The following is a 13109-nucleotide window of genomic DNA, read 5'->3' on the forward strand; positions in this document are numbered from 1 at the left end:
CATTTACTTCCTCAGCATTAAGACCGCCTATTGCCTAAGTCGGCTTTTTATTTTTCATGTATAACACTTAATTACTTGTATTATTTTGAACATCACTACCGTGAGACTGACTCATATTAAATTATGTTGACCCGGATAACTCACGTCTTAAATCGAGTTTAGCTCGTCAGTTTCGGGCTAATCCGTAGCCCTTTCTCTTAGGAGCATCGCGACTCGGCGGCTGCTGCAGCACTCCTAACAACCTTCCTAAGAGGAAGGGCTACGGATTAGCCCGAAACATGTCGAGCAAAACTCGATTTAAGACATGTTTGGCAAAACAAGTACTCCCAAAAAAACTTCTTTGGAAGACTAGGTTGCGTAGATAGGTGTAGGTAGGTACCACAGCAATATTATATACTTCTTTGGCCAATGAACTTATTTAATATGTTTTTAACAATAAGCTGGAAGTGTATTAGCAACTTACACAACCGAGTAAGTTAGCATTATCTGATCTGACATTCAATTATTTCCAAGTTGAAGTATAATAGTGGTCATGTTGACGCAACATAAACTCATGCAATTTCGTGCCGCTGCCCGCTTTCTTGCCATTAGTTAAACAAAATATAAGTAGGTACCTTACATTTAGTCCTATTGTGATTTTGGTGTATAATTAGTCTATGTGACAAACTAAAACATTTAAATCAAGATAATTATATGCTGTAATCATAATCATCTTTATTTGCATAAAAAATAGTACAGTAAGGTGTTACATTTTGAAAATTGAAACATCATTTTTTGCTAAGTAGTTTTAGCATGCAACATTAAAAACTTATATCTATGACTTTGCATTAATTTAAATGTAATATGGCTAAATTCTTCTAATTATACAGTGTAATGTAATGGATATTATGTTTCGTCTTAGTCGACTGACTCTACATTAGTTAAAACACGTCTATGATATTATAGTTACTTTACATCCGCATTCTTGATACTTGATAATAAAAATGTACTTTACAAGAGTTACAAACAGACAATACGTTTGCGTTTCTGTAACTGTCTACTGTGATTCAACCGCATAGTATCGGCCAACCACACGTGGCGCTACCTTTTGCTTTGTACATAACATTTTTGCCGCAAATTAATTCACTTACGAGTAGGTGTGCATTATTTTTATAGTATGTAGTAATTAAAGGAGGCTTAAATTAGACGGTGATACCGCAACTAAAAGCAATATCTCTATTTAGCTGCTGATTCTGCAAAGTCGGCAACCCGCGGTATACCTACTTTCAGGTTTAATTTCGACTTTTGCTTACTGTGGCCAACTGCGTGCTCGTTTTCGTGATTCAAACTAAAATATATCAGATTTTTCAAAACGAATAGAAAGTTGAGACAAAAAACGTTTTACGTAAACCATTAGATATACTTAGTTACCAATGAAACGATTCTCATCTCCTAGCATCGCAGAAACATGCGCTACTTAACTTGTTACCTAATATCTCTACATTCTACTTCGTTATTAGAGCTTAACTTTTCTCATTAAACATAATATTAAGTCGTTGATCTTTGACTGTTATGCCGGTTTAAGCGCGAATACAAACCGTGGGTAAAACAATTAACCCAAACAAAAGTTCATAGTTAGGTAACGCTGGCCAAATTCGGGAAATTGTTTCATACCTCTAAGCTTACAGGTGCATCCAAATCGCTTGCCTTAATTGGTCGCCCAACTGCTATTGTCTCATTGTGGTTGTAGTTAAGATAAAGCTACATATTGAAAGTACCTACCTGTCAGCATGTTCGTATCATTTATTTGCTCGTAACCTGTTCTATAGCGGCATTACACGGTTCATTGTATATACGCATTACAAAAGGAGACGAAGAGCACCATTCAAACCCGGCGCGGCGTCGTAATTGCATCAAACGGAGTGGCAAACACATAATTCTATGGCATTCTCGTCCAAAATCAGTCCAATTGTCCTCTAATTGGTTACAGACGTCATAGTCATGATTTTTGAGCAATCGTCATGAATGGAACCTATTTGTTATTCACTTGTTTGTTACTGTGTAAAGTAACTGAGAGTATTGCGAAAAATGGTCACCTTTACTAGGGTTCCGTAGTCGAGGTGGCAACAACAGAAATCTTCTAGTTTCACCATGGCTGTCTGTCTGTGCGTCCAACAATCCGCAGCTTAGCTTAACTCGCATCGCATAGACTATATAGACCATGCTGGGAATTAAGAAGGTAAAATTTTAAATTATGAGTACAGGTAAAATCTAAAAACCGACCAAGTGCGAGTCCGATTCGTGGTATTTCTATGACAAACGATTTTTTTTGCGGTTAAGTAATTTTAGATTTTTTTCACTTCTCATGCTCTTAAAATGTTACTTTAGTCTCTGCCTATCGGGACTAAAGCTCCTTTTTATTCTCTAGGGATTAAAGCTTTTTTCAAATTTACGTTGGAAACCCCTAAACAGCCTACACGGTGTTTGTGAATGGAGGATTTTCAGGGCGTGTAAATAACCTCAAAATGCCTACTGTGCAAAAATATTAAAAACAACACGATTTAGTTTCGTGAAACACAATTAATAATTAGGAATATAAATCTATTCAATTATATTAAGGATTAATTCATTTTAATATGCATAGTTCAATTAGTTTTAAAATGTTATCATTCTTTAAACTGTTGGCTAAATATGCAAGCATTGAAAACGTCACTTCATAAATTATAAAAGAAAAGAACAAAATCGCGCAACATTTTTTTTTTCTATTTCAATTGTGAACAGATGGCCTGTCCATTAGTCGAGCGTAGGTACGTTTTTAAAAAGTAATATTGTAACATAATTTTGAACAGAACATTATTTTTTTCCTCGTATATAAAGTGAAAAGTAGAGTGTTTAACGCGAGACTAAACAACTCGGGTGGCTAATTATCTCTTCTCATTATGGCTTGTTTTAGTCCCTCGTTGAACAATCTACTATTTATTTATGAACCTTCTAGTCTAATTTGATAATTCTATGTTAACGGGCAATACCTCACAGGTTTTGATTTCTACTATTTTTATATGAAAACTCACTTATAGGTAGGTATCTTTGATCAAGCGAACTCGGAAACATATTTTTTTGGTGCCAAGAAATCATTACCCACAATGTAGTGTTTCATATTGCTACTAGGGAGGCATACGCATACCTCCACGTGTTCCTTAGAAATGAGATCTTGATATACAAACAACAAAGTGATCTTTTTGTCATTTTGAGGTTCGGAACCCTAAAAACAATAAGTATGACGGGTATTTTTCAAAATTACACTTAAGATAATTTTGTTTACTTCATCGTTACGTAATCAAAGCTGTAGTGATATTTCCCGACATAAACGGTATTGCCTAGTATTGCTCTAAAAGTACCTGCAGCGCGAAATAGAGCCTAGCTTGACATTTACTTTATTTTATAATCTTGCGAGACATTCGATCGGACAGTTGACCTCCTTTTAGTATAATGTGGTTTCGCTGTTTGATGATCAGGGTTGGATTACTGTACCGCTAAAGTTAAAATGTATAATGTAGAGTCGTTTTACAAATAAAAACCTACAGCGATAATTTTTCGAAATTACCTCTAACAAGTGCGATTTATTCGACAGAAAATCATCTGATATTTATTTGTCCAAAAAATCGTAAAATTAGAGCTACCTGTAGTTAAATATTGCTAGATTTGTCAAAACTTTGCAATAAAAAAGTTTAAAGTCTAATCGAACAAAGTAAATGTAATAGACCGAAAAACAAAACAAGTTTTTGGACCTCCTAACTAGATTATAAACTTTGTTAATAGCTGGGCTACGGCTGGACGCAGCAGCGGCGCTGCCGCGCGCACCGTCCGCCGGAGTCAACGATGTCCGTGAGCAGCGACATCCGCTTCACGCGCCGCAAGCTGAGCCGGCCGTGCCGCGGCTGCTGCGCCGCGCTTGCCGCGCTGCTCGTGCTGCTGCTGTTGGCAGCCGTCGCCGTCTACCTTGGACGTTGGTACCTTTTCCCACGCCAGTGACAGCACTCACATACATACATAACACCATAATGTACATAATGTCGACCATAGACGGTCGGATAGCTAACTGCGATAGCTAGCGGTTGCGGGTTCGATCCCCGTGACGGGCAAATATTTGTATGATGAATACACGAATGTTTAACTTTGTACGTGAGTCTTAGATGTTTGTATATATTTATCTAAGTGTAATGTACGCTGTCTAGTCAATAATTGACCATCATGACAAATAATATTTGTCAATCCAATCGACTAACTATTTATTTGTTTTAAAGCAACTAAAAATCTAATTCAAAAGGGAAGGCAACTTAACCCGATATAAAATAAACATTGCAAAATATATGACAAACTTTGGCAATTTCGATTCGAATAGGGAGTTGCCAAGTATACTTAATTTGAAGCCGAGATTGCAAAAACTTCTGCTTGAAGCACTGTAACCCGGACCCGGATAGGCTTTGTTTGTAAAATAACCAATGCTTATAACTATTTACGTAGATAATTACTGGATACGATTGAAGGATCAGTTATTAACAGAGTGTCTTCAAATTCTTCCAGAATATTTCAGGAGGTACCTAATTGAGTAAGGTACTTTACCTGAACGCGCCTGTAAATTAAGGATACCTATATTCATCGGAATTTTTGACTTAGTCTCTCTTTTGATGCGGCACACTTTGAACATCGACAAAATGTACATAGTAAGTAGATAACTACTTAAATACCTGTTAACTACAATTGAAAAGAGACGAAGATCAAACGAACAGGTATGGACTAAATTATTCCGGAAGAATTTGAAGGCACCTGTATTGTGGAGAGATCGTGGGTAGTAAGTAGATAATATAGGCTTGGTACTGTGTATCGTAACGATCAAAGCTAGCAAGTACGGATATTACGTCGCGCAAACCGATATCCGACAAAGCAAACTTACCTTTAAGTGCCTAATGGAGCTGTGCGATAATGCCAATGAAAGCATTTTGGCATTTCACTTAAGTATTAAAATTATTTTCATGAGCGGTGAGCTAAACTTTATGAAAAGTACGAAATCTAGCTAAATGTGGCTGCTGCGTAGATCTGTCCCATCGGCATAGCATAACAGTACTTATGTACCAATAAAAACACCTGACTTAGCGTCTAATAGTTGCAATGATAAGTACCTAATGGAATAGAATAGGCCTTTATTAACACACTTAGAGTAAAAGATACATAATTATATTAATAATAAAAGGACCAACCAAGTACCCCCGTTCCGGGTCGTACTTGGTCCAGCGGGTCTCGTTGGCCATACAATGGGTACGTTTGGGCCAAGTAAGATGCGGACGAGTATGGAGTAGTTTTTGTTTTACTTTATTATATAATTTATTCTCTTTTTTTTGTGATTTTTGTCATTTTTTTATTGTATAAGTAACTGTTTTTATATTAGTCGATATAAATAAAATAAAAGGAAGATATTTTCCACATTAAACTTATAAACTAAGTGTGATAAATGGATTGTATTCAGCGTACCTATCAAGATTGTAGGGGTCGTAAGTTCATTTAGTGAACAGGTACATCATTTATCAAGTTACATATATCTTTCTTATAAACAGTAGATGTCAGCGGTGACGGCGGAGGCGGGAACGAGCGGAGCGCCCGTCACCGCGGAACGCAAAGGCCGGCGGGTCCGCGCGGTGCGAATGGCCTTGCGGCCGCGACAAGTGGACTGTATTGTATTTGAAGCGTTCAATGATGCATTCATCACGATCAGAGATAAACAAATAATTACTGCTACATACAGCAGTTTCTAACAAAAAAACAATGCAGCTCTCATGTTCACCGAACAGCTTTAGCACACGATCGTTAGAACGACGCCTAATATCCCAATTTAATAGCAGGGTACGCAGTACGCAGGTGCTGAAACGACACAATCTCGAAACACGTACCACCCTTAAAATTTTATTACACACCTGAGCATGTCTACATACTATACCCTATATATGTTTACCTCTTTACAGACATGTACCTGTTTGGCGATCCTCTAAACCGGCAAACATTCCGAGGCTCGTTTGTGACGTCCTCCTGGGAGGCGGCAGGGCCGGGGGAGGGGGACGAGCCCAGCGGCAATCACACGCGGGAAGGGCTAATGCGGTTGGCCCTCTACGATCTCTACCGGAATTCTGAACTCAGATCCTGTTTCGTGTCAGCGGATATACTCGCCTTAGACAGGTATTAAATTTTGTGAAACTGTGCTCCGGTGACTAGGTAGTAACTATAATATTGAAATTAAGTTACACGAGTAGGTACATAGGTATGTAATTATATGGACGGCATGTAGGTTCATAGCTCTCATAAGATTTATAGTTTTAGTACTTAACGTTTCTAGGCTTCACCGCTATTTAAATGCAGAAAATATTTTAAATGATTGCCCGTTCTTTACGGCTAGAAATGTAGTTAATATTACAGTCGTGATTTCTGTTGGACGCTTACGAAGTAAAATTTGAGAGATATTTTGTCACAGCTGCGGTAAGCAGCATGAGCAAGAGTGACTGATTAATTTTCCAGTGAATGGTTCGAGAAAAAAATCTTGTTTGTGATTGATTGAAATAAGACATTACATAAACACAGGAAGGTGTTCGACGCTAGCATTCAGTCGTTCAAAATGCACCAGCTATTAGCCGATATGGTTGTTTACAGAGAAAGTTCACTTTCTTGTGATCTTGACGAGGTCGGATCGAGCGTGCAACATTGTTGTAAATCGTAAACAAGCAAAGCACGTATTTAAGTCGAACTTTTTCTTGAATAAGTCCTGCTATAACCTATTGTGGTATCCATTAATAAATGTTACTTGATTCGAAAACACGATTATAATTCGTTTTCCCTCTTTTTATTGAGCTATAACATCGTGGTGAAACAACATGTCATAGGTTTATTGTTCACGTCGTACATGCAGCATTAATTTCAATTTTGTAAAACGGAGACAGGGTGCTTAATACAACAATACAGTTAAGCGTACATACTTAACTCGATCAATCAATTGATAAGTATTGTTGTGGTAAAAAAACTGCACAATTCACCGAATAACTACCAATGTGTCCTCTATGAATTATTGGTGGTATGTGAAGTGGCGTTTTCTCAGTCGGAGAGAGCAGTTAATTGATAAAACTCATAATGTCAGTGTCGGGCGACCCTGGCTCCTACTCGCGACTTTAGGTGTACGAGAGCTTGTTTGTACCTATGTACCTAAACTAAATCATCCAAGAAATGCCCAGTAAGTACTCGTAAGCTTAATTTTGGTGTATTCTTATTAGAAAGTTTAATAAAATTAAATACTGCATGAACTTTACTAGTTGTTAGATTAAGGATTACTTAAGCATTGTTTATTTAAATGAAAAAGTAATGTCTACCTTTCACATAAATAAAAACCGGCCAAGTGTGTTTTGAACCACGCGTATATGATATGATATGATATATGTACTTTATAGAATTACTTACGGACACGTACCTGGTCTACGCTGTTAAGTACTCTGGTAATGTTTCCTATTATTTGGGGCACAAAGCTTGAGTATAGGTGTTAGAAAAATACCGTGTAACGAACGCCGAGTAAAGCTATGCGCTCAACAGACCAATTGCAGCGTTTATGGCCACTTACAAAACTACAAAAGATCTGCAATCGCGTGTGAGCGGGCCTTTAGTTCCATTAAAGGTAGGCCTACGATCTTGAGATTATGGGCATTATGTAGGCTTTAGATTGTGAAGGAACAGGAACTAACGACATGTTCTCATTTTCATATTGACATGAGAAAGTTTATACGTGTCCCGCTTGGAAGCTTTGTATTTTCTATATGTATGGCACGTCGTTGGAATACAGTGAAGGTCGATCTACAAGCGTTCACGCGGGGCTTCTCACGCAGACCTTTTCCTAACGTGGCTTGAATTCTAAACAAAATGAAACCACACGGAAAATGAGAAATTGTCGATACATGTGGCGCAAACAAGCAGGATAACTTGATAGTGATTGATTGTGTTTTGTTTATATTTTTAGACCTGGGGCCGTATTGCCTAATGTTTCTGACGCTCGCGATCGCAATCAAATGACAGATTCCACATACAAATACTGTCATATGATTACGACCGCAAGCGTCAGAAACATTAGGCAATAAGGCCTCTGTTAGGTTAGTCTTAACTTTATACTTAGTAGTTACCTTATTTATGCATAGGTCGATATTGTAATACTTACCGGAATGGGGAGCTAAAGAAGGAAACAGGGAGACATTCATTTACATAAATCAAACAGTACATTTGAAGTAAATGATTTCAGTGTCAAGTAGGTAAATTAATTTCTCTTACGCGGAGAGTAATTAAATTTAAACTTCGGCATTAATTTGTCAGGATAACTGTACTTAAATAACAATTACATCCGGTAGTTAGATAAGAAAATAGTAGGTAAAGGTTTTCTTAATCCTTGTTTATTTATTTTTAACCCAGTTAAAGAGTTTCCACGTCGCTTTCGTGACTAATCAGCTTAACGTACTTACATAATTAGCGAGTTTGGTAAACCGTGAAGATATTTTCATTATTAAATAATATTACATTAGCAACAGACTCCGACTTTGCTTTAACATCTTGGGAAAATTACATCAAATTGTATGGATACAATTGCACTGTTGATCACTTTTTTTTAATTGTTGTAAATGGATACTAACTAACCTAAGTTTCTTCAAATGTCAGTTATTTCCTACTTTTTCATTAAAAAAATTGGAGGACCTGGATGGCTTCTCATTCCTTTGTTTTCAACATTTTTCAAAACAAAAAGTATTTTTTTATGTACCTACTTAGCAATACTGCACTTGATGGTATCTCTGAGTAGTAAAGTTCGAAAACAGTAACTCTAATTGCCAAATTGGCTTGTGGAGTGATAGGGAGTGATAGAAAGTCTTTAATGTTCTCACTTAAAGTTTGAAGGCATGTTGGAAAAAAACTATTTCAATCGTTGCAGTGCGGAAGAAGACACGCGAGTCCATTTCGAGGTGTCGTTCGAACCGATCTTCACGGCGGTCACCACGGCAGAAGTGGCAGGCGTGCTCACGCGCTCAATGGCCACGCCTGGCAGCTACTTCAACACGACTTTGGTGCCAGACTCGCTGCATATCGAAGTAAGGGGGCGTAATGGGCCCATAACCTGTGATAGTTCAAGATCAGGACAGGGCAACATCTACGATCTGTTTTTTATTGTCTGTTAATTTCATATGTTCTATGTACCTACAGTAAAGCATTTATAGAAATATATACATGTATGTGTGTGTAATAAAATGAGGGTTTCTTGGCAGGAAAAATATCGTTAAATAGCGTTAGTATGTTACAGTCTTGTTTGCTGTTGGCGCATTCAGTTATTTAACCAATCACAAACGTGACACAAACGTCAAAGCTGTCAAATGAACCCCACTATACTAGCGCCAACTATACTTCGTTTTTTAGCATTAGAAAGAAGGTACCTAGCGATCTTGACGTGTCTCTTTATTGAAAAACACTTTTGAAAAATAAGTCACAGCAAATAGTAACAATTAGCAAGGACATATGATCAGTTACATGTTTCTGGTATCATAAGTAATAGTCACTGTATTTTTAATCGTTTTTCAATAAAAAGGCTCGTCAAGATACCCTTTTTCTAATGCAAAAAAAAAAACAAAGTATAGCCTGTCTCCGAAACTCTCATCGGTGCGCTTGAATCAATCTCGCTTTACAATGCTATGCCGAAATAGTTTGGATGTTGCATCACCGCGTCTACCATAAAACCGCACCAATACATCACGACTTTTTTAAGAGTAATCAGACTAATATGCCAGTCATTACGCCTATGACCACTAACGATATTTTGTTGCGTAATTTCCAGGAAAGTACTGTGATATCATCTCAAGCACTGCAAGAAACTGACACGACGCCCGTAGACATGCCAACTACGGAACCAGTGACAGTAGAGACTGTAGAAGAAGTGAGAGAGTGTGCGCCCATCTCCCTTCCGCTTTGCTCGCATTTACCCTACAATGTGACGACTTACCCCAACCTGGTCGGGCATCATAATAAGGAAGCTCTGCTCAAAGATTTGGTTGCGTTCAGGGAACTTTTGGACGCAGAATGCTCACATCTAGCGCAGGTAAAACAGTTCTTCAGCTTACTCACCTATCCTAAAAACAGCAGGGCTACTACGAAGCTCGAAACTCGAAGTTCGTATCGTACCGTCCCTCTCGCTCTCGTATTATACAGTGTAAGTGTTAGAGGGACCGCATGATATTAACTTCGAGTTTCGAGTTTCGTAGTAGCCCTGCAGGTTCGTATCACAATAGGCAAAAATCAATACTGTACCTTCTTAGCACCTCATACATAAGCTCTAAATTGCGCATAGATATAATTAAGGAATTTATCTAAGGAGAATAGTTATCTGAAAATGCTTGATTGGTGAAAATAAAATTTAATTAATTAATTTAGGTACCTACTTTCTAGATCAGAACAAACAAGTTCCAAACATAGACAACTGAGTGGGTAAGTAAGTACTCGTATACTAAAATTAGCAAAACAAGTGACCGAGATAGCGGTCATTGACGGGCTTTATACAATCTTGGATATTCAAATAACTTGCAGCAAGAGTGTTTAGGAAATAAGTATTGGGTCTCGATATTGTGGCACTTTTTAGAATTATTTTCTAAGTATCCGTTACATAACGAAAACCGTTTTATCTGCTGCAGAGCGAATAGTCTTAACAGGTGTCTAAACAGCATGACTGTCAAAATTCTGATAGGAACGAATAGGTATAAGTCGTTGCGATTGCGAGAGATATTTTCATTAAAATAATTAATATTCTTGCTATTGTAGAGTCATCTCGCATCGTAATTTTTTAATGTCTCGGTGTCATTACGAAAACTTATTACGACAAGGTTTTACACCAGCCCGAAATTCAAGTATGCTGACTAACATTGCAGTCAGCAATCTCGAATTCTCGACCTAGGTACTGCACGGAAATGTGGCAACTCTACTTTTCAAGGAATTCTAAGTCTGCCACGACGTGTCACAGAATATGTAATTGACTATACACTGCACCAATATAGGTACAACCATAGACCAAATGTATAACTAAGGTAGAGTTAGGTACCACATCCGACGGATCAAATTCCGATCTTAAACCACAGAAATAAGCTTTTTTTTAAAATACCTTTAACGTTTCTTTTTAGGACTTTGTGTGCCAAATACTGCAGCCCCGCTGCCAGCACGCGCGGCTGGTGCCGCCGTGCCGGGCATATTGCCGCGCCTTCCACGCCGGCTGCGGCGCGCGGCTGCCGGATCGTCTGCGCCCGCACTTCGATTGCGCGAGGTTCCCAGATTACTTCGGACCGGGGTCCTGTGCACCTGAGCCAGGTAGGTTCTATTTGAAGATTTTGGAAACGCCAGCAATTCTGGGAATCTGAAACGTTTCAAAGTTCTCCTAAAGACCTCAAAAGTCGCTATCGAAGTTAGAATTGGTATGGAGCCGAAAAGTTGTTGAAAGTCAAAAATCATTAGTAATCTCTACCTAAGTAAATTTAAACTTGTGATTTTATTTTGCTTAATATACAAAATGTACACACCCAATATCATATTTTCTCAAGTTTTTCGCGATTACCAAGGTCAAAGAATCAAATTGCTTTAAAATTCCAGATAAATGATGCTTTGTTTGGGAGAAACGTATCAAAATGGTGTTGTAGAGCGCCATCCTGCTCTGTCTCGTTTTTTAGTCCCGTTCTGGCGGTTCACTTTTATATTATAGATTAGTTTTTCTTTTACAAATATACAATTTTACACACAAATGTGACGAAAAATATTTTATGTCGCATGGGCGGTACTAGAATTACGAACATCGACTCTTCGACTTCGGGCTTCTAATAGACTCTCGTTCGTAATTCCTTATTTACCGCCCTTAAGACAAGAACGTTTGCAGATTGCCGCGGCGGCTTGCAGCGGCTGGCGCTATCGCGGCGCTCGTGCGACGGCGTGCCGGACTGCGCGGACGCGGCGGACGAGCGCGGCTGCGCGCACTGCGCGGCGGCCGGCGCGGGCGCGCTGCGGTGCGCGCTGCAGCCGCGCTGTCTGCCGCTGCACTTGCGCTGCGACGGCACGCCGGACTGCCCCGACGGCTCGGACGAAGCTGGATGCTGTTAGTATTCTTTAGTTACTGTGTACCTACAGTCAAGGGCATAAATTATATGTACGTTACCAAGACGTCAAAAATATCTATACACCTTTATGTCACTAACCGTAATGTCGATGTATACATATTATGTATTTGGCGCTATGACTGTATAGATATTTATGCCTTTGACTGTACTTATGCTATGGTTGTCCATGGGCGGCGGTGATTACGTACCATCAGGTGACCCGCGTGCTCGTTTTCTCCTGTATAATATAAAAATGTGCTATTTGATACCACTAATTAATTGTCATACATTCTTCTTATGCCCTTCAAGCGCGATTATCCCGTAGACTTTGTGTGATAGTAAGTACCTACTGTTTTGTGAGCCAGTCCAAATCATTCTATGGTCCCAAAAGAAGATCAATGCTGATTTGGGAACATTTTGTGAAATACACATTATTTGGTAAGTATATTATTTTTTCCCATGTTATCACGAATAAATGTTTTCTTTCTATTTCGAAGCCACTAAAAATCAAATTTCACAGTTACTTGATTTACCCGGTTAAACATAGATGTTTATTTTATTTTGTCACTAATATTTATTTGCCGGAGAAGGTCTCTTTTGCGGATTGTCAGTATTATCACTCATACATATTGTCTTTTAAGATAAACACAATAACCTTTATTAATAGTTTTTAATGACTTAATTTATCTTTAACTGTTTTAAAAATGAATCAAAAGGACGCTACTGAACGTAAGACAGTCCCTCAGTACACGTCTGTCCCAAAGCTTGCTCCAGTGTTTCACTGCTCTTTACAGAGACTCCACCAAAGCATAATAATGACTATACTCGATGTATTTGCATTTAAAGTCGGAAAAAGATGCTGCACAAACAATGCTACCTCGTGCAGTGCTACAATCCTAGATATGCAACCAAAAGGTTTCATTAAGACATGGTCCTTCGAACCGA

General features: G+C 38.4%; 1 protein-coding gene across 2 annotated transcripts in view; it reads left to right on the plus strand.

Annotated features, from left to right (window-relative positions):
* LOC141428184 (atrial natriuretic peptide-converting enzyme) overlaps nt 1-13109 on the plus strand; it is a 29075-nt gene that overhangs the window by 11098 nt on the left and 4868 nt on the right. For both annotated transcript variants that reach the window (XM_074088000.1, XM_074088002.1), the window contains exons 2-7: nt 3799-3985; nt 5997-6207; nt 8978-9134; nt 9872-10132; nt 11205-11388; nt 11948-12163. In XM_074088000.1, coding sequence (XP_073944101.1) covers nt 3799-3985; nt 5997-6207; nt 8978-9134; nt 9872-10132; nt 11205-11388; nt 11948-12163 — 1216 coding nt within the window. The remainder of the gene's footprint in view (nt 1-3798; nt 3986-5996; nt 6208-8977; nt 9135-9871; nt 10133-11204; nt 11389-11947; nt 12164-13109) is intronic.

Source organism: Choristoneura fumiferana, chromosome 5 (assembly GCF_025370935.1).
Source record: "Choristoneura fumiferana chromosome 5, NRCan_CFum_1, whole genome shotgun sequence".
Classification (NCBI taxonomy): domain Eukaryota; kingdom Metazoa; phylum Arthropoda; class Insecta; order Lepidoptera; family Tortricidae; genus Choristoneura; species Choristoneura fumiferana.